Consider the following 23873-nt stretch of genomic DNA (forward strand, 5'->3'; position numbering starts at 1 on the left):
AAAATTTGTTTTGATTTTAATCCTCTGTTAAAATTGATTTTAGTTTCTATTATTAAATTAAAAAAATTAAATAATGAATAACAAGTTAAAAAAACTTATCACATCATCCAGCTTAATAGGATAATTATGTGTGATTTTTTTAACTATGTTTTTAAATCCTCATTTATTCAAAATAATTGATGATATCAGACCGGTTGATGAAGGATTTAAAAATAAAGTGTATAAAAAAATTATGCATGATTACTCTGTCAAACTCCTTAATGATGTTACAAGTCAATAAGTTATCAACGTCATTGTTACATCATTAATTAATGTTGTTACTTAATAACAAGGACTAAAAAAATTATATCTTTGAAGCAATACCTAAAACAAAAACTTTGAAAGACTAAAAGAAATCCTATTTTATAGTGATAAAAAGTTATTTAATCCTTCATTTTGTTATGTTCCATTTCATTTTATCATATCCCTTTCTATCAATATTCCAAATTTGGTTAGGCCATCACTGTATTCTACACGATACTGGCCTTTTATTGACTCTTTGCCCTTTTCTTATTTGTGTTGAACAGATTTGTTATGATGCTGTTGAAGCTTTTCGAGTCTCATATAAGAGGATTAATCCTTTTACTATACCCTTTGCAACAACAAATATGGGTTCTGCCATACTCGCAATGGATCTGGTTTGTGTATAAAATTTAGCACATGTTATGGACACCATATACAGAGGCCTTGATTTTTAATTTGTCTATATATAGCTTCTAACCAATTATTTATTTATCATATGAAAACTTTAGGGGTGGATGGGCCCTAATTATTCAATCTCTACAGCGTGTGCTACTAGTAATTTTTGTATATTGAATGCTGCAAACCATATCATTAGAGGTGAAGCTGTAAGTATCTCACTTCAGCATTTGCTTATTAGATGGTAGATTTCTCATATTTTACCAATCTTTTATTTCTTAAAACAAGTTTAGTGTAATTATATAGTTATTTTATTGAAAACATTAAAAATGTAAGTAATTGCAGGACTTGATGCTTTGTGGTGGCTCAGATGGTGCTATTGTACCAATTGGTATACTATTTTAACTTATTCTTTCTGATGTGCATGATTTTCTTAGCATAAATATGATGATACCTATCCAACAATAATTGGTGTAGGCCTAGGAGGCTTTGTGGCATGTAGGACACTCTCACGGAGAAATAGTGATCCTTCTAAAGCTTCACGCCCTTGGGATACTGTAATACTACAAAACTCCTATTGCTTTCTTGTTTTTACTATTATTATGGCCTACGTGACACTATTTTTATTTTCTTATATTTTCTGGCCGTTATAAACTGTGAGAAATTGCTTGAATAATTTATCACAGTAACACCTATTGCAGAAGCACCTTCAAACCCTCGTCAACTCCCAATCATCCTTCAAACCCTCCCATTTAAAAAATTGACAGCAAAAAAATTCCTTCGTGCAACCCAAAGTAAAAAGTAAAAAAAAAAAATACAAACACAATAGAGAAGAAGAGGGCTTCATGTTACGATCATCCACTCTAACCTCTAAGGTGAAGCAAATTAAGAAGAAGAGGGCCCTGGTTGCCCATGTGTGCAGTGGCGCCTCTGTTGTGTCGGCCCACTGCGTGGAGGGAGTGATGGTGGTTGCCGAAAATCACCTCGGAGACGGAGGGGGAGAGCATGGTGCAGTGGTCATAAGAGAGGGGTATTTTTGTTTGATTTGAAAGAATGAAAGGGTTACAACATGGCAACTAATTTGTTAGTTTGAGGATTTTCGTTTCTTGCATGAGTTACTTGGGTACGAGAGATAGGGGTCATGGCAGTGAAAGTTTACGTAGATGAAGCAATTCAACTTATTTAGTCCTTTACAAATATCATTTCTTGCTTGTTAAAAGCTGCCAAAAAATGAATCATAGTAAAATAATAATCAATCAACAATTGTCACATCATCATTTTTAACAGATAAAATAGACACAACAGACTAAAAGCTATGTAGGTCAAAAAAGTTGAGAGATGTTGGGTGGTCTTTGAAAAGTTTAGGAACAAAAATCATAAATCATGAAAAGTTTATTGACAAAAATATAAGACTAAAATATGTTTATGATATTCAATAATATTTAAATTTTGTGTTTGTTCCTGATAAATTTTTTATTTGCATTAAGTTCATAATAAAACAATAATTTTTTTTATTCTTAATACTTTTTTAATTCTAGATAAATTAATCGATTTTTGTTTATTTTCAAATAATTTTTTATATTTGTTATTAGTCTTTTTCAAAGGGACTAATAAAAAATGAAAAAATGAATAGGAAATAAACACAAAATTCACTTATTTATTATGGACTAAAAAAACATAAAGAACTAAACACAAATTTTTTATTTTATTAGGGAGTAAATAAAAAAAAAACTTTTTTTATTAGAAAAAAAAAATAAAACTCAGGCAAGTATTATGGATCATAATCATATTTTATTCAAAATGTAATTTATTCCTATTTTTTAACTCTAGATTTATTTTACACCTCAATATAAATGGACATTTGAAAGATGATAACATTATTGGAAAAAATTAACTATTTTAGACCTTCAAGAATGTCAATTTAAAATATAAAATATTAAATGTCTCTTAAGTATTTTTTAGACTTGTTATCATAGAAAGAAAATGAATATACAAGAATATAAAAATTTTAATGGTTAATTTTGTTCTTTTATTATGTTTCTCATTTAAAGAATGAGAGTTGAATATTGACACAAACTAACTAGGCCATTTTTGCACAAAAATACTTGTTTTTGATTTTTCTTCCTCAAGCTTCTTGCTTGGAAATCAAAAGTGGTTTTAGGAGTAAGGTATATCCTTCTAATGTACTTGGATAAAATAATGATATGATGAAACATCTCAAAGTTAAAACATTAAATATTGCTTCAAGAGCTATTCTTAAGATTCACATGTTTTCTTTTTCACAAATTATGGTTTTATCTTTCTGATGTAGAGTAGATGATTGTTGAAACTAATTTAGAAAAACCTTAGAATAAAATATTAAAGTTATAATTTTCTAAAACAAGGTTTTCCCAAACATAAAAGAAATAGCAACCACTAAATGTAAATGAGAAATAGTAAGGAAGGATACAACACACTAAATATTTTAAACATATGCATACTCCACTAAGTATTCTTTACTTGCCTCTATAGGCAAAACTTCCAATATTTCCTAAGCCTTTGTAGGCTTTACCTAAGTATTCTTTCAAAAAACATATCTAGGATTCACACCCTCAATAACAAGTGCTACAAGATTCGCACAACACCTACTTTGTTCACACACAACTTCAAAAGTAGTAATCTCTTGATTATCCTTACTAATTTTTTCTGCTATCTTAAGAGGATGGACACTATACCTTTAGGGACACTTTCTATCGAGGCTTATTTGATGAAGGTGTTTACAAATACTTTTTTAGATTTGGCTCTAACATAGAGTGTTTTTGCTAAAGAGGATTCTTTTGATAGGGATATTCTCGATTGACTCTTTTTTGACTTTACCCTTTCTTTTTGACACTTCTTCCTTTCAATTTGTTACTTTGAATTTGCATCCTTATATAAACATTGGAGTTAGTTGTTTACGGTCATTAGAGGTATAATTCGAAAATCCAAATATTGTATGATTTCTCCAAGTTCTACAACTAGTGGCTAACCTCAGATATTCTCATCCAAGTCTTGTGCAGCTTTGGACTCTTCTAGAGCTGTTTCACTATTCTCTACTCTTTTCTACATCTTTGTTGATAGCTTGAACATTTGAAATTTGAAATGTATCCATTATGTTTTTTTGGTCTTCTATAGCATGTGAAGTCTTTTAAAAATTGACCTGCAACATGTTCTCTGGAGAGATGCTTTGATTATCATAGTGTATTGTGCTTTAATCTTCTAGTTGCTTGTTCTTGGCTAGGACTTGTTGTCTTCTTTGAGTTCATTTCTTTTGAATTTCTTCAAGTCTTCTAGAGAAATTCTAGCTTTAGAATTAATGCTTAAGTAAATTGGTGTATGCCTCATGACTTGTAAGTTGTGATGTGTGCTTCTGAATAATGTAGACATGTTTGTCTTCACTAAATTATTGTGCAACACATCTTTTGATGATCCCTCAGTGATCTATAGCTTCTAATGTATACCCCCTGACTAAAGTTATCCTTAGCGACATGCACAGTTGCTAATATATGCACTTTGACTCAGAAAACATGATTGTCTTTCCATTTTTTTCTCCTTCTAGTAGTTTTGCTTTTGAGTATGCAGAATCTGTCTGAGAAAAGGTAATTACAACTTTTTAATATATTATTTTAAAAAATTAGTGAGCCTCTTTGTTTATATATGTTTATCAATCCAATGTATGGGTTGAGTTCATACTTCTTAGGCATTTATATACTAATAAGTTTTTAAGAAATTGAAAGAAGTTTTTAAAAAATGAAATCACACCAATCAAAAGTTTTTTTTGTCTACTGTTTTGAGGAACTATGAAGAGACTTAATTGAATGAATGATGATGGAAAATTCTACTAAATTGTTATATGAGCAAAATTTACAACATTAGTTTCAATATTTCTAATAGACTTAAATATGTATGTGATCTTTGATATATACACTTTTTTATGTTTGCTTTTTGATAAATTTTTTCTTCATTTTTGATACTTGATATTTGAAAAAATTTGTCCTAGGTCCTTGTTGTCAGTTATGATATGAAGTGCAAGTTAAATATCTCGAAATACGGGCAGCGACGACTCAAAAACTATCAATATTTGTCTGTAGTATTAAATTACAAATTTTGGCGGTCTAAAAGCAGCCATAATAAATTAAAGCAATAAAAAGCACAAATGCAAAAGAGGTCACCTTCTCTCACTGACGTGGTGAGTTTTTATTGGGCCAATTTGTTTCCTTGGGATTCGTATCAAGAAACAAACGCATTTCTCTAGTTTCGTCTAATGGGTGGGGTTTGGGTAGGGTCCTATTGTACCTATTCGCATACCTGTGTTTAAAATAATACCTATACTCGGCCTCATACCCGCGTAGGTAGCAATTTTAATACTCATCTCTGTACCCGCTAGGTTCTTAGATACTCATACTGCGATCTACACATTACTTATATATATGGTTAATAATAATAAACCAATAAAAAATTAATTAAAACAATTACTTCAATTATAGTAAAATTTCATTCTTAAATAATTCAAGCATAACATTAAAAGCATACATATATAATATTAAAAATAAACAAACATAACATTGGTTTGTCCAAACTCAAGTCATAAATAAACAAAATTACAAAGATAATCATTCAACATAGCGATTGTTAAAGTTAATACTTTAATCACTTAACAAAAACTCTAATTAAAGGCTTAATATTTTCCACTCTTTAATAATGATATTGTTAGAGATTACAAACTTAGAGTTTCGTCATAAAAAATATAATTATTTTTCATGACTAATTATATGTATGTGTGTGAGCGGGGCAGGTTGGGTACTGTAGTACCTGTACCTGTACCCGCACCCATCCTCACATAAAGTTTTGGGTATATACATGCCTTGTACCCCTCTCCAATATTGTGGGTACCCATAGGTCTAGGTACACTTTGCCATCCTTACTTTAGTACCAGCCTCATGCTTCTCCCTTACCACCATCTTCAGCATCGAGCAGAACTGTCTCGTCATCGTTGTCCCAATTCAATCTCGACGCCAAGCAGACCGACTTATCATCACCCCTAGAATCAGTCCAATGTCAAAATCATGATTTTTGCCTCAAAACTGAAACCAATGTCACTGTCGACAACCCGTTCATCAACTTGAGTCCCTTGCAAAGGTAGATATGGCCTTGAATACGATGAATATGCTCTTGGACATCATTACGAGATTCAAATGATGGGTCATTGATGAAGAAATCAAAGACAATCATGGGGGAGGGAGAAGAACATGTTATGGGATTTGAGATCGGGAAGGTGGAGGCACGATTACATTGGGGAGGATGAGGTTTAGGCATGATTGCGAATGATGAAGGTGGGTGCATTGTTCAATGATGGAGGGTTGGAACTGCATGCAGTGTTTGGAGATGGTGCATCGTGACAAGGATTAGGATTTAAATGTTTTCATCTATTTTTCTTCCATTGTGATTTGTGGTTTTGGTTTGTTGGTGAAAATTTATGATTTACTACTTTTGGTTTGTCGGTGTTCTAATGGATGTGGAGTGATTCACAAATATGTTTGTTTGTTTAAATAATAAGAAGGGCTGGTGAAGGAGCATAAATCTATTCGTCTGTTTCTTTTTTTTCCCCTTTAATTGATTCTGATAGTTTTTAACCGCTATAAATTGTAATTTAATTTTTGAAACAAATACGAACAATTTTTTAGTTGCCAAAAGTTGTATCTCAAAATATTTAAAGGACACACCATAACTTAACTGATAATAGGGACCTAGAACAAAAATTTTCAATACCAGGGATCAAACACATTTTTTTAATCAGGGAGCAAACACCAAAAAGGTGTATATAGCAAGGAGTATAAACATATTTAAGCCTTTTTAATGTTTAAACAACTTTTGACAATTATGGATGCATGAATCAAATTTTACATGGATACTAAACAATTAAATTTCTTAAACTGTGTTCTCTATCTTATCATGTATTTTTATTAACAATTAGTTTTCATGTGTTGAATGTCAGAATCGTGATGGATTTGTCTTAGGAGAAGGTGCTGGTGTTTTGCTTTTGGAAGAATTAGAGCACGCTAAGGTACTTACATTTTAATTTAATAATTGGAAAAAAAAACCCATCTTAGAAGAACTTCACATCATGTTGTAGAATATTAATGTTATTGTAATATACAAATATATGCAATTAATTGATAATATCTATCTCATCCTTCAATTATTCCAATGATATAAAAACACATTGATACATTCATTGTCCTATCCCATGTTAGAACCTTACTTTAGGATTCTCATTGTCATTGGCATAAGATATCATTTCTTTCATGTTACATCTTATTGTTTTGACATATATGATTCTAGTAACTTTTTATATTTCAGAAAAGAGGTGCAAATATATATGCAGAGTTCCTTGGTGGAAGTTTCACCTTTGATGCTTATCATGTTACTCAACCACATCCTAATGATGGTAAAATGTCATATATGTATGTTCATAGAGAACTATTATAAATTATAGACTAATATGTTGATGATAATAACATGTGTCTTAAAGTTCCTCCCCCGGTTTAGGACCAAAGTCAAAACACCTCTTCCACCCAAAATATAATTCTAATATACTATAGTTTGAGTTGTTTGATTTGAATATCAAAGGTTTTTAAAAACATAACATGGAAGAATTTAGAAGTTTCAACAATTGAAATCTAATATGAACTACAAAGCCCACCAAATAGAAATCTAAGGCTTATTGTCATTAATCTAATGCACCACTTGCATCAACATAAATAAGTGAATGAGCCACCAAATCATTAGTCCCCTAAAATCTAAGTACAAAATCTCAACTAATTCTAGCAAGAATTGAATAATAATATAGAGCAAAATTAAATTGAAGAGAAACTCATGTTTTGTATATGTTAAACTCTGTAAACATTTTTGCACATAAAAATCTCATGTTTTCTTTGGCTTAATGATCCAAGAAACCACATGATTAAATTGAAATGCTCCTTAAGCTTAATGTTGTTTCTCTTGTTTAATTTTTTAAAAACATTAGACAAAACTCCACATTCTCCTTCAACACACCCTAATTTAGGGAGAACTTTCCTTGTGTCATAGTTATGCAAAAGTTTGAGTTTGTTATTTGAAGAAACCTAGATTATAAGATAAGTATGATAAATGAATATACGCAAGCTAAAAAAATCATTATGTTTTAGTGTTGTTCCGTTTTGGTACATTAAGTTTTAAAAGTTTAATTTTGATGCTTAATATTTTTGAATGTTTCATTTTGGTCTTTTTTTTCAATTTTGAAATTGTTAGTGTAATATAGTGGCAACTAAGCACCGTCACTGTGTAATAATATTTTAAAAATTATAAACTAACAAAGAACAATCTCAATGATGATGAAGAACAATTACCATATCAGATCACTACCTCAATCCCTAAAATAATAAAAAATCACAAACTCAAAATCAATAAAAAAAAAACCCTAAGATCACAACCTCAAAATCACTTGCCCCAAAATTCGTGCTAGGGACAAACTCATATTGACTTCATTGTTTTGATATACATCTTGTGGCACTTCACCACATTTGGATTGTGTACATCCTAGTGGATATGGATTTCTTGGTGGATTTGTTGCTACATCGATGGATCTGGATTTTGTTGTTCTAAGATTGAGTTGTTGGTCGTTGATTTGGATATTTAATGGTGGATTTGGTGACGGTGTAAGGGTTAGGTCGGGTGCTTGCACAAAGGATGGATGCGTGGAGTGCGTCGGTGGGGCTTGGTCATCCAGAGATTTAGTTATGGGGAAGATGGCGACGTGTGACGCAACATCAATGGTGGTTGCAGATCTAATCTATGAAAAGGTCATGGACACACGATGGTGATGTCTCGGGGTTGGTAGCGTGCGATCAGAGGTGTTGGCCCAAGGTTGCTAGCACACACAGGTGATGGGTGGCGATGACACATGATGATGATGGCCAGGGCAGTAATATACCAAAATAGAACAACACTAAAACAAAATGGATCAAAAGTGACATATAGCCAAAACACATTTTAGAAGTAAAACTGAAAATCTTGCCAATATATTGTCTTAGTTATTATTGTGAATTTATTGTAGATGCAAATGCCTTTGGTGTTTTGATGATGATCATGATGATATGATGCAATTAATGCAAATGGGCTTTTCAAGTTTAAATTCAAGACAATACTTCAAGAATACAAGTCACAACATCAAGAAGATCACTAGTATATTAGGAAGGGAATTCCTAATTGAATTAGCAAAAGGTTTGGCCAAGTAATTTAAATTAAAAAGTGTTTTTCAAAGGATTTACTCTCTGGTAATCGATTACTAGAGGATGTAATCGATTACCAGTGGCCAAATATGCTTTACAACAGCTACTAAAAATTTGAATTCAAATTTTAGACTGTGTAATCGATTACACAATTTTGGTAATCGATTACCAGCAGTTAATAAACGTTTTAATTCAAATTTTAAAAGCTGTAATCGATTACACAAATCTTGTAATCGATTACCAGACAAGACTTTCAGAAAAATAATTCTAAGAGTCACAACTTCTCAAAAGGCTTTTTCATGACCACCAATGGTCTATATATATGTGATTTACAACACGAATTTGCTCAGAGTTTTTCAGAACAACAAGTGTTTATTCTCTCAAAGAGCAAAATCATTTATCCTCTTAAGAATTCCTTGGCCAATTCAATTGCAATTCATTAAGGAATCATTTGAGTGCTCAGATTGTAAAATCTATCTCTTTCAAGAGAGATTCATTCTTCTTCTCCTTCTAATTCTCTAAGGGATTAAGAGACCGAGGGTCTCTTGTTGTAAAAGAATTCTAAACACAAAGGAAGGATTGTCCTTGTGTGTTTAGAACTTGTAAAAGGAATTTACAAGATAGTGGAACTCTCAAGCGGGTTGCTTGGGGACTGGACGTAGGCACAAGGGTGTGGCCGAACCAGTATAAATCTGAGTTTGCACTTTCTCTTCCCTTAAACTCCTTTATTTATTATTGCTTTATATTCATATTCAAATTGTTTTATTTGAATTAATATTTAAGAAGTTCATTGTTAAGGGAATTTATAACTCAATTAAAAAAGTCAAATAGATTTTTAATTGGGGAAGTAGTTTGGAATATCTTAATTCAACCCCCCCTTCTTAAGATATCTGAGGCCACTTGTCTAACATTTATGACATAAAATTATTGCTCATTAATTATAATTTGGATGATTGCACCATAGTTTTCATTTTTGATTACCAAAATAGAATGTTCTTCATCATTACCATCTTATTCTCCATTCAAATGATGATATTCGAATATTTTTTTAAGTGAAAATATGTGGATTTTTTGCAATAATAAACAAATTCCATTAATAAATGTGTTGTAGAACTATAAATAAATATACATGATCATAAATATGTTATGAACTAGACCTAGCTTTTATCCTTTAAATCTTTTGCACTTTTGGCATGTACCTAAATCAAAAGTTTGTTAACAATAGCTCTATGTATCCCAACAAATTATACCTTATCATGTTGTACTTATGTCTCTTTATTTCACATTTAAATAGGGGTTGGTGTTATTCTTTGCATGGAAAAGGCATTAAATCATTCTAGAATATCAAGGGAAGATGTGAACTACATAAATGCACATGCCACTTCTACACCAATTGGAGATCTAAAGGAGTATAAGGCTCTAATTCATTGTTTTGGCCAAAATCTTGAGGTAAACTTTCTTTCATTTTGTTGGTAACTCAAGGTTAAATTTTCAATAACTAATTATAGTAATCAATTCGAGATTGTCAAATGAAGGAGCCGATTGGGGCAAAGAGAATTTAGAAGCCCATTTATAATTCTAAAGATCTTTATAAAATTAATTAATTAAATTTGCTTAGTATAAGGGCCACTGAAAATATATGATTGAGTCAATTAAGATGGAAACATGATTGATAGTTAGAATTGAGGTTGAAAATTAAGGAGAAAGGAGATCATGGGTTCAAACCACCAAGTTTGTGGATTCAATAGTTACTAGTGAACTGTTGTAGAAAGATTATTCTATAAATATCCAAAATGTAACTATGAAAAGGACCTTCAACTCAAATTCAAATCTATTGCCTTTATCTTTTAGCTATTTTCTATAATTTTCTAGCTATATTGTTTTTCTTGTTCATTCTAATTGCCTTTTTCATTTTTAATTTATCCTTTTTAACGTAAATCCATTATTGAAGAGAAGATTTCCCTCTTCACCATAAATTGTTCAAACTTTATTTTGAAATCATGTTGAAGCTCTTGGGCAATCCAATTGGTTAAATTTAATGCGACAACAAAGTTCAATCATGTCTTTGCATTTGCACTCTAGTAGGTGAAATAATCTCAAAGTTCAAGTCAAAGGTTGAGTTGAATCAGCCCATGCATTTGCACACTGGTAAAACTACAAAAGATATGGAACCAACACAAAAGAAGACGTGCAACAAGAAAACCACCGAATCCATGACACTTGGTATGCCTACATCAATGATGTCAGTAACTTCTTTGACTCCAATGTCAACTGTCTCTGCTCCACCTGTCATTTCTACTATTGAAGCCATGATGGTCGAAACAAAGGCGTATACTATGAGGACTAAGTCGTTCATTAGGAACTAGATCAATTAGGGAATACATGATATTATGTACTAGGTATCAAAACAACTTATTGATATCGTCAAATCTATGGTACAAAATAAATATCATAATTCTAAGGATATGGATCATAGATTATCTAAATTAGCAGAAAGTTCAACAATAATCCTTTACACTGTTGGATAAGTGGCCTTAATAACTTAAGACGGGAGGTGAATTAAGTCTTACAATTCCCACTAACAAACTTTTAACCCCTTTCTAAATGATAGGCTCAGAATGCAGAAGAAGAAACAACAATCAATTTAATAATGTTCTTTAAACATGCAAGACAAAATTGATTGCAATAACATAAATGAGATAAGGGAAGAGAGAAATGCAAACTCGATTTATACTGGTTCGGCCACTTTCCGTGCCTACATCCAGTCCTCAAGCAACCCACTTGAGATATTTCACTATCTTTGTAAAAATCCTTTTTACAACTTCTGAACATCCAAGGAATCCCTTTCCCTTGTGTTTAGGAAACTCACAATTCAAGAGACAACCAGTCTCTTTATTACAATTGATTTTCTGAGAAGAACAGAAAGATTTCTCTCCTTTAGAGTGGATAATACAATTTGAAGTTCTTGGATGAACTCTTAATAGATTTGCGAGTGTTTGCCCAAGAGTTGTTGAGAGAGAATTTGACAATGAAATTCTCTTGGAATATCTCTCTCTTGCTTTTTGAAATCAAACACACACATATATAGGCCCTTTGTGCCTTTTCAAAATGGTTTGAAGAGATGTGTCTTTTCAAAAAGCTTTTTTCTAAATTTTTTCACTGGTAATCAATTACAGGTTTCTGGTAATCAATTACATAGTTATATTTTGAAGGGTCATGACATTTGAATTTGAATTTCAAGAGTTTCGTTGCTGGTAATCGATTACAAACATTTGGTAATTGGTTACATGTTCAAAATTCAAATTCAAAACCCTTTTTAACATTACCAGAGCCTTGAATGTCTTGGAAACACTTTGTTTTGAGGCAATGCTTGATCTTTAGTTAATCTTGAAGCAAGGATTTATTTGTTGAAGCAACCTTGTATTAATCTTAAAGCAATGTTTCTCCTTTGAAGCAACCTTGTTTGATTCTACTTTGGCATCATCAAAATCATGTATCCATACATTCACATTCTCCCCTTTTTTTATGATGACAATCATTATCAAGTGATTTCTTTTCAACATCATCAAAACATGCATGATTTACATACACAAGAATGGAATACATAACCGAGCCAAGGTGTAGGACAAAACTATGAAAAACATCAAAGCCCTCATAATGGAAGTTTTTCAAGAAGTAATCATGCACCCTCAAATCAACCGAATATGGTTAAGCCGAATACAATTTTGGTAGGACCTTTAGTAGGAGTTCAACCAAATGTATTTTAGGAAGTACCACTTTTTTTGAGACAAGGCAATCTTGTTCAGGCACCACCATTGGGATAGGTTAAGCCGAATGCAGTACCTATGCCAAATGTCCATATGACCATGCCTTCAACATGATTTGTTTCATCAGTCCAATCGAATCATATGCATGTACCATTTGTTAATGTTTCACCTTTAGTCAATTAAATTTCAAAAAATAATGGTATAACCAGTCCAGTGTCTGTGGGAATGGATTGTTTGGTGATCATGCAACTTAAAGTAACTTTTTTTTTTCGTGGGCATGTTAACTTGGCAAGTAGACCCTTTAATGTTGTAGGAAACATCGACATGTCACATTTAGGACAACCCAGTTGCAAAATACCAATGTTCTACTGAACAATGATCCCTCATGGAATCAATTTTTGGTAGTTAATCCATAAGGGGGTGGACATCAATTTGGGCTATCTATTGCTACTTCTATGCCAATAGATCCAAGTATCATAGCAAAATCTTTGAAGAAGTATTTTAGCATACAATTGAACCTGATAAAGGGTCCAATTTATTAGAAAATGTATGCTAAATGGGTGGAGAAAATGATATCTTTACCAAAGGGATACAAAACCCCTAATTTTACTACTTTCTTTGGAAAAGATGACAAGTCTACCCTTAAACATATTGACTGATTTACAACTCAATGTGGGGAAGCAAGCCAAAATGAGTACCACGAGTTGCAATTGTTCCTTTTATCTCTTATTGGAATTTCCTTTACATGGTACATGCCATTGCCACCCAATTCGATATAAATTTGGGCTGATATGAAGAGATGCTTTCTTAGTCAATTTTATAGACCTCAACTAGAGGTTACGATTATTGATTTGATGGGTTTAAAGAGATAGTCAAATACTTTATTTTACTTTATTTCAAAGTCTTTAGTTATTTTATTTATGAAAATACTTATGAACTTTTTGCATTTTAAAAGACAAAAGCTAAACTCAAAACTTGAAGACAAAACTTCTTGCATAAAATGAGAAATTAAGTAAAATTGTGCACCTTATGACACTTCAACAACTATCACAAGATACACCATTAGAACAACTCAACACATTTATATATACATATCTATACAAATCATAGAAGGATAGATATCTTAAACACCTAAGTTGGTCAACACTATACAACAAAAAACATTAAAATAAAAGGAAAGGGGAGAATCATGTCTTTACATCCTTGTATGCAAATCCATCATACTTCCAAAAGAAAGATCCATCGCCTAACCAATTTCTTCCATGAACACGAAGTTCAAGAGCACCACAATCACAACTAAATGTGTTACAATAAAAGGGTAAGCTTACAAAAAGCAAACATACTCAATAATTAATCATTATATAAGTTATATCATTGTTAAATCATGTTCTTTGAGAGTAAAAAAAACTAATAACATTCAACCAACATAAGCATGACATCTCATGTACAATTATCATGAATCATAATCAATTATAAATATCATAGCTAACCATCGAGCATCATCATGCCGAGTTTATCAATCATCATCACCAAGTACACTAAACACAACAACCAAAGACAAACTTTACTCCATGGAGATTTAACCTAAGTATATCCCTTAACATAGTCGCCTTCCTAACCATTTGCGGAGACCCAGGCTAGCTCTATGGAGGAGTGGTGGTTTTTATCAAAAATAGATAAGCATGAGTAGCAACTTACCTCAATAAGGTATACATTAACCTTAACCATTATAAGAGTTCACCCACTCATCTATTTTGTAGGCCCATTCGGCGTTAGCCACCACATAAAACCTCCAGAACTAGGTTGAGGGTCCACCAAACATCTATAACTTATGTGCCTACTAACAAAAACTAAACTTAGATTCCTTCAGGTTCAAGAGATAACACCTTTGTACCCACCATCTCACTCGTGGTCAATCTCAAGAATCTAAGTTTTCAACACCAAAAACATCCATCTCATATACACTAGAAGGGCCACTAATCCTATTGGGAGGTAGCTCACAACACTCTGACAAACCATTCAAAGTCAAAACATAGGAGTAATACTTGTGAAGATATCCAACTAGGTGAGACCCCTAGGTCGCTTTAGTGTCTGTTTAGTTTGGTGTTAAGGAATTAATTATGAGTCCAAAATTGATTTTGGATACATTTCTGTTGGATCAAGTGGCCTCGGAATAATTAAGAAGGGGGGGCTGAATTAATTATTAATGAACCTTTACTAATTAAAAATCTATCCTTCTTAATGTTACTAGGTTCAATTAGGCTTTTACTATAATGTTAAGAAAGTAAAGAACAGAAATAGAAACTTAACCAAAAGTAAAAGCGATAATTAAAGTACACAGCGGAAATTAAAGAGTATAGGGAAGAAGAAGACAAACACAAGAATTTATACTGGTTCGGCAACAACCCGTGCCTATATCCAGTCCCCAAGTAACCTGCGGTCCTTGAGATTTCTTTTCAACCTTGTAAAAACCTTTACAAGCAAAGATCCACAAGGGATGTACCCTCCCTTGTTCTCTTTGAACAACCAAGTGGATGTACCCTCCCCTTGAACTGATTCACAAGAGATGTACCCTTTCTTGTTCTAAGTTAAAACAACCCAAGTAGATATACCCTCTACTTGTACCACAAAGGATGTACCCTCCAATGTGTTAAGACAAAGTTCTCAGGCGGTTAGTCCTTTGAATCTTTGTGAAGGGGAAATAAAAGATATCTCAGGCGGTTAGTCCCTTGAAATCTTTTGTTTAAGGGAAAGGGAAGAATCAAAAGAATTCTCAAATTGTGTCTTTTTGAATTCTTTGAAAAGGGAGAAGGAAGACACAAAAGAATTCAGACGGTTAGTCCTTTGTTCTTTTGGAAAAGGGATAAGAGAGACACAAAAAAAATTCAGGCAATTAGTCCTTGTTGAATTCTTTTTGGCAAATGGAGAAGAGAATGAAAAGATATAACACACTTTTGTTTTCTGTAGAAGAACAAGGTTTGGAAAACAGAAAACTTAGAAAGCTTTTTGGCAAAGGAAGAAGAAGAAGAAAGATGAGAAGGAAAGGTTTCAAGATTTCTCAAAAGTTGTTCAAGAGGTTCTGAAAAAGTTCTAAAAGTTGTTTGAATGCAAGTCAAGGTCTTGCTTTTATAGACTCTTCATGTCTGGTCAAGAAAACCATTGGAAGAGTTATAAGGTTGAGAAAATCTTTGAGAAAACCATTGGAAGAGTTACATCTCTTGACCTTTTATTCAAAACTTGTCACTGGTAATCGATTACCATAACCATGTAATCGATTACACAATGCATTTTATGAAAAGATATGACTCTTCACAATTGAATTTGAATTTCAACGTTCAGATACACTGATAATCGATTACCAATATATTGTAATCGATTACACCATTTAAATATTATATGGAACGTTGCAAATTCAGTGAAAAGCTTTTGAAATCAAACTTTATCACTGGTAATTGATTACCAGAGAGTAAATACTCTGGTAACTTAGAAAATTTTGAGAAAGACTCTGTTGAAAAACAAAACTGTGCTATGTTTGGTTTTTGAAAGATCTTTTCAATACTTCCCTTGTGAAGTCTTCTTGATTTCTTCTCTTGAATCTTGAATTCATCTTCTCTTGAATCTTGAAATCAAACTTCTCTTGAATCTTCTTGATTTCTTCTCATGAAACTTGAAATTAATCTTGATCTTGAACTTGTTGACTCAATCTTGAAATCATTCTTTCGGGCTTTTTGTCATCATCAAAACTACTTGATTCATACTTGAATCATCATCATGAAACTTGCTTTAACAATTTCCTCATGTTTGTTTTCATGTTGGAGAAGAATTCAAAATTGATTTTTGGTCTAGAATTAATTATAGGTTGAAGCAACTTTGAGTAGCTTTTGCGTTGGATTTTGTGATACCCTCTATCCCGATATACATATGTATATAATATCATAGATGAAAATGTAGAATTTATTAAAGAGATTTTATTTTCTTAGCATAAAAGAGTTTATGTGGGTAAAAGGTTCACATCCACGTTAATCATCAAATTAAAAACTTATCAAATAAGGGTATGAAAACATCTCCGACCCAAAGCAAGGTCGTCTAATTATTTTTATAAAAGGCAAACAGGTTAAGTAGTAGAACATCATAAAGTATAATGTTTAGAACATTATGAAAATAATGTAGAAACCCATTCCCTAATGTCACATCCTGTCAGAGCATTGTGTCCCAGTGTCCTCTAGCACGAGGTTTTTTAATGTCATCCACCTAACCATCTACTCCCATGAATACAAGGTTTGAGATCACCACAGGATCCAAACACAAACAAACAACACACAGGAAGTTAGTTATCATATTCCTAAACAAGTAGAGAAAAATGAAAGCACACACACACACACACAATCATATACACACATATAATATAAGTATAATAAGTTCAACTTAGCATAACTCACATCATTTTACCACCTATTGCATAGGATTACTTGTCCCAAGGACTTAACCACAAAATCACATTCCACACCTTCACATTAATCATGTGTTTAGAACAACACATCTCAAGTACAACACAAAATCTCACACAATTCATTATCCACTATCACGTAACAAGTCACAATGATCATTACACAGGTGTTATGCAACAGATACACTAAGACTCAATCCTATATGCAATATGGTGCCACATTAGTGAAAACAACACCAAGGCGCCTATGAGTACATAACAAAACACACCACACAATGGGTATGTCAGGTCATTCTCACTAACTAAAATCATAAGGTGACCAGTCAAGGTCACTCTAGTTTGTGAGAATGCTCCAACCATATGGGATCAACATAGGCTTAAAAGAGCACTTAAACCGAGTGTATTTACCCCCAAGGACTAGACTCTGAAGAATCCGTTAGGGCCTCACCTTCCTGATTCAGGTCCAACCCCTAAAACAACTTTTGTTGCATACACTGCTTATGAATTATATAATACCCACGACCTCACACTTGTTTTCAAACACGTTTAACACATTGCACTACAATTTAACACCTCAGGTTCCTAACTTGGAACCCTACACTTTCCTTGTAAAACCTCACACATAAACACTTTTCTCAAGGTAAACACTAGTCGAGTTATTGTATAATTCACAATTCATATCACATCAAGTATTAACCAAACACTTATTCACAACCATATTCCATGTCCATAATTTAACATCTCACAACGTCACAATCCACCATCACATCTTCACGTGTACCTCACAAATTAACACATTCTCAACTTGCCACTTATACTCAATTTGAATCACAATTTCATAATTCCAAAACGTCATGTCATTACGCCTCATAAATCATATATACATCACACAATAGTAATACTTACATGACATCAAACACACACACACACACACACACACACACACACACACACACACACACAAGTTTGTGTATGTATCATACAATAGAAACCTTTCAACATTTAAGGTATATAATCATTCACTTATTCATTCAATTAATAGCAACCACATGTACATGTATAGTAAATAAGTATATCCTTACATTTCCTCCTAAGTTACTACAACCTTTGTAGAGTAAAATTATAAGTACAAGGGATGTACTAATCCTATTAAGTTCATAATTATCTTGTTTGAAAGCTAAGACAATTATCTACAACTTTTATTTAATCACAAAAACCGATTTTACCATTAACTATGTCTAAACCTAAGCTAAACATTGGATCATTGCTTAATCCTGACAGCTCGACCTTTGCTCAGTAATTTGACTCTTTAGGGGCTATATAGCTCTGAACTGGGTCTAACCAACGACATTTGTTAGCTAACATCCAGGTCTACAACTTTCATGAAGATGAAAAAACCTAATTCAATCATTTTCTTAGTCATTGTTTGGCTATAGGTTAATTCACATTGTCAGTAAAATAGCATGGACTTAAAACAACTGATTTTTACTATGCATGAGCATGCTCTCATCAAGCACGGTCATGTTTCGCTAAAAACCTCCATTTCGTGAAGTAAAAGAGGCACGATTCATACCTCAAAACACACCCTAAACATGCAAGAATCAAGAATTCCAAAATTTCTAGGTTTCTAACATTCAAAGCCAACCACTTAATTAGACCACCCAATTCGCATCAGGACATCAATTGACCCGTCAAACATGAACAATTTGTAGTTATCATATACAAAAAAAATTAAAACGCATAAAACACCCCAAAATTAACCCTAATTTGATCCTCTAATGATCCCTATACTTGTTCACTCTAACCTCAATTGCAATAAACTAATCCCTTACCCCTAAGTGGACTTACATGTGTAGTCCGACAACAATAGATGCATCTCTAGCGGTTCCCTAATATTTCTCAAGTTTTTCCTCTATTTGCTTTGTTAGGATTTTCAAGCGTTAGAGAGAAGGAGAAGGGATTGAAGCCTTAATTTCATTGTCTCCATGCGAGGGATATTTCTCTCTCTATAGACATTATTTTGCAAATCCCAAAAGTGGGAATGTGCAAAAATGAGTTCTGAAGGTGGTGTAGAGATAGACTTGTGTGTATGTGGGAAAAATAGAGGGTACTTTATTTCTAGGATACTCTGAGCCTATTATTTACTTTATTTTTCTTTATTTTATTATTTTATAAAAATGAACTCTATTTTACTCTTTCATTAAATAAATAACCAATTAAAACATTCCTTTATTTTCTAAAACATCATTTTACTTTATTTATTTTCTAATACTATGAAACCCCTATTTTAATTAACAAAAACCTTTTTCTCTCATTTATTTAATTTCTAAAAACTTTATTAATTTTTAAATAAAACTTTTTTTATTTATTTTACGAAAATCAGGGTGTTACGGATTCAAAGCTTTGTACTAAATTTTACTCATAACTTGATTTTAAAATAAAACATCCAAACATAAACCACATTGCCTTCAAAATCATTTTTAACCAAACTCAGTTTTACAAACTCAATTCCATTTAAAATCAATTTTGTCAACGCTCATCCAAATGCACACTTAGTAGGTTGGAATTTTAGTGTGTAACTCACCCTCTTAAGTATACCATTTTTTTACTAAGAACCTTCCCAAAGGACATGCTAACTCTTCTAACACATAGGGACGATTCCAACACCAAAATCACGTCACATACATCATCATCATCATCTCATCTATAAATATTCACCTTATAAAAAAACATAATCATCTCAATATTAATATAATAGTATTCTCAACAATAATGGAATCATTTCATATTTTTGAAAGATTACTTGGATATTGGAAATAAGAATTTTTCCAATCCCATCTTTCTTTTAAAATCTAGAGCATCAAGTGTTAAGTCACATTCTTGTTCATTTTAGGATTCATCCATAACAAATATTTGATTTTACTTTCAAAACATTTAGGATTATCTTAAGTTCTCATTTGAAATCTTTAACAACTACCACTTTTCAAAACTTTCATTTTAAAAAAATTGAGTTTTGGTTGTTGTAACAAATTAAATGTTAATGTAACAAATTCCAAAAAATTTGAATCAAGAAAAACAACACTTGGTTTTGATATAATTGATTACAACATGTCCATACTCGATAAAATAGCCTTTAGGACTCATTAATCAATTACAAACCTTTATAATCAATAAAACAATCCCAAAATGAAAAACCAACCATGTAGCTCAATTTTAACTAATTACAAAGCCATGTAATTGATTAAAACAAAACAAAACTGCAAAAGAAATGATTTTGCCAACCAAAAATCATCTTTCACCAAAACAAACTCATTTCTTTCAACTCAAAAGCTTCAACAATGAATGTAAACTTCAACAAGGTAGATTCTATCACTACAATGCATCCATAAACAACTCACAACATTGAATTATCATGCTCACATCAAGAGTTTCATATTTTTACATGATACCACCAACATAATACATAGTAATTACTATATCCTACATTCAAATCAATAACCACTCCAACACATCTCAACTCATCCAAATCAAGAAAGAGGTGAACTTACCTTACCTTTAGGGTTCCAAGATTTTTGAGTTTGGGGAAGAAAGAGGAGAAAGAAAACCCTATATGCTCAGGAGTTTTTCCTAAACAGACCAACTCCTTCACCAAAACAACAAAAATCAACAATAAAAAAAATACCAATTCAGATTTTGACATCAAAACCCCAAATGGGTCATCTCAAGGAAAATGGAAAGAAAAGAAAAGGGGAGCTCACCCATAACAACTTGTCTTGAATTGGAGGACAAACCCTTTCTTTGATAAAGGGTGATAGTGGTAGAGGAATGGGAAAATAGAGCCCTTGGGTGAGTGTGAGAATGGAAGAAATGACAATTTAGGGATTTAGGAAACCTTGGGCTTCTATCCCTATTTCAACATTTCTAAAAACACCCTTCTCTTTACTTATCCCGATGACCCAACTCCTTGAAAGCCGAAACACAAGTCCAACACTATATATCCCACCACTAACAAACAACATAAAACTTCCATTTAATTTTATATTTTTCACTACATATAAAAAATACATTTAGTTCCCCATGCTCTTCGATTAAAACACTTCATCATGCATTAAGAAAATCACAATGTTACAATAATCTTACTTGAACAAGAAACAAATCATAAGATAAGGAAATATGATACCAATCCTAATAGTTAATAAATAAATATGGCTACCAATTTTTATGTATTATTATAATATTGGTCATTGTTGTGTACAACAAAAATATTGGTTACTTATTTTGAGTAATATTTAAAATACAATTGAGATATTATGAAATATTTTTCATATAGTTTAACAAATGATAGTAATATATATATCTTCTTCATTGCCAATTAAATGTTAATTCTAATCTTTTGGCTTTTTATTTGTTTCAAGTTTTGTTGTTGCTTACAAAATTGTTATACATACTAAGATATTTTGTTTATGTAGCTAAGAGTGAATTCAACGAAATCTATGATCGGTCACCTACTAGGGGCAGCTGGTGGTGTGGAAGCCGTAGCAACAATACAGGTGAAAACTAATGTACTTTTGTTTCTATTTTTTTTTTCTAGACTTAAAAGTGTTATGATTTTTCTTGTATGCAGGCAATAAAGACAGGGTGGGTTCATCCCAATATCAATTTAGAAAACCCAGATGAAGGAGTGGTACGAATCTTGCTGCATCATTCTTTCTTTTGTTTAGAAGTGTATTGTGTCCCATCATTTATAGGGTTCACTAAAGTTATCTAATTTGGTCAATTGAAAACAAAAATCAGGATACCAATGTTCTTGTCGGCTCTAAGAAAGAGACACTAGATATCAAGGCGGCCATGTCTAATTCATTCGGCTTTGGTGGCCAAAATTCCTCTATCATATTTGCCCCTTTCAAATGCAATAGATTTTAGAAAATATTACTTGTTTATTACTTTAAAGAAGGTACGTGGGATTGAAAAATATATTCTCTTATTCTTTTTTGAGATGTCATTTTCGTGCAACAAAATTATATCATAATTTCTACATCATTTTGTAAATCTCTCTTATTTGCATGAATTATTTATTTTACTACATGAATACAACTATGCTTTTTTTTTATCTATTGCGAGTCTTATTTTTTTATCTTGCAGAATAACCAGACAATGTATTGGATACTCACACTACTCCTTTGGTTGAACAAAAATGATTATAGGGGGGATTGCTTTCTTGGATGATCACTTATGTTCAAAAACATTGAAGTAATCCTCTAGAATCAATATTTCTAGACTTGTTTGTTCAAGGTTTTAGTGTCTATATAGTCATTGATGAAAAATAACACTTGATGGGACATAGACATTGTTTTATTTCCATGTACGAAATGGCCATATAGTAGACACAACAATTTTAATGCTTAGAGTTAGATAGCATTTTCATTTAAATTTATGCCATTGAATTTAATGACAATTTTGTCTTTTTCAAAGTGAAGCTAGGTACAGATTAGTCTAATATCGTCTAAAGTGTAACGGCAATGTGACATATAACTATTAAAATACACGTATCGAGTTTAGCGATATAACTTATTAGAAGTTTAAGATAAATTAAAATAAAATATGTTAGCTTGTAATTTGTGTTGTAATTTTAATAGTAATAGATTGATAACTAACACAAAGTTTTCTATAATTTTTTTCTACATTAATTAGTTTCTAAGGGAGCATTGGTAGAGAATTTTTTTTTTACTTTTTCAATAATCCTAAATTGAGAAATTACGATTCTCACATTTGGTATCTAATTAATAAAAAATATTACCTGAAAATTATGTTCTGGGGAATTATTTTTGTCTATGTTTTTGCAAAATCATTCCCAAGAGGGGGAATCTAACTTTCCTGACTAGAAGAAAAAAATTAATTATGTAAAATTACTTCATTATCTATTTTTACAATTATAAATTAGCATCCATTAGGGTTCTTCTTTACACAAAAGCTCCAGTCCGCACTGTTAAACATTGCACCGTATTACTCCCCTGCATTGCCTTTTGCCAACGTTATATAGTCAATTTAGGTTTTTGTTTAACTATTTTCTACTTTATTTATCGTTTGTTCACGTTATTTTTTTCATAAAGAGATAATACATATCGTGTATATATTGTCATGTTGTATTATTACTGCCTTCAATTTATATATTGTGGTTGCTTACATATTAACGTGAGACATTAATTTAATTAGATTTTTGTTTATAAATTGTGACTGCTAGTGTTTTCAATTTCTGGTATTTTCCCCAATTTAGAATTATCTATTCATGATTCCAAAAAGTTTTCCTGACGCATACAATTGTTTATTTTGGCAAACTGTGATAGACATATGACATTGGCCTAACTTTGTAATTTGTTTTATTTACTTTAGCACTCTTTATGCTTAGTAAAGGTTGTTTTAATAAATTTAGTTTATAATTTTTTTTTTATCATGTGAGGCATATTTCAATTGCATAATATGATCCCCAAACATATAAGATAATGTCAGTTCTTAATTTTTTAAGTCTTGTTTTTATATTTTGACCAATGCTATTGGATTGTGATCAAATGGTGTACTTGTATATGATTAGTTTTCATAAGCCTTTGTAAATTTAATGTTATATTTATTAGAAACCAGATTGAATTTTAAAAACCACCAAAAAAAATTTCAAATTTAGAATGCAACCCCTAAAAT

At 31.8% G+C, this 23873-nt stretch overlaps 1 protein-coding gene across 4 annotated transcripts in view; it reads left to right on the top strand.

Annotated features, from left to right (window-relative positions):
- Positions 1–22648, top strand: part of LOC114387670 (3-oxoacyl-[acyl-carrier-protein] synthase II, chloroplastic-like) — a 32239-nt gene extending 9591 nt beyond the window's left edge. Inside the window, exons 4-14 of one of the 4 annotated variants that reach the window (XM_028347873.1) lie at positions 567–677; positions 792–887; positions 1024–1069; positions 1156–1235; positions 6692–6760; positions 7057–7144; positions 10261–10415; positions 21650–21730; positions 21805–21864; positions 21975–22134; positions 22323–22411. In XM_028347873.1, coding sequence (XP_028203674.1) covers positions 567–677; positions 792–887; positions 1024–1069; positions 1156–1235; positions 6692–6760; positions 7057–7144; positions 10261–10415; positions 21650–21730; positions 21805–21864; positions 21975–22103 — 915 coding nt within the window. In that variant the 3' untranslated portion in view covers positions 22104–22134; positions 22323–22411. Of the gene's footprint in view, positions 1–566; positions 678–791; positions 888–1023; positions 1070–1155; positions 1236–6691; positions 6761–7056; positions 7145–10260; positions 10416–11048; positions 11431–21649; positions 21731–21804; positions 21865–21974; positions 22135–22322 lie in introns of those variants that run through there. The other 3 variants (XM_028347874.1, XM_028347876.1, XM_028347875.1) reach the window with 3 other exon arrangements.
- The last annotated feature ends 1225 nt before the right edge of the window (positions 22649–23873 follow it).

Source organism: Glycine soja, chromosome 15 (assembly GCF_004193775.1).
Source record: "Glycine soja cultivar W05 chromosome 15, ASM419377v2, whole genome shotgun sequence".
Lineage (NCBI taxonomy): Eukaryota > Viridiplantae > Streptophyta > Magnoliopsida > Fabales > Fabaceae > Glycine > Glycine soja.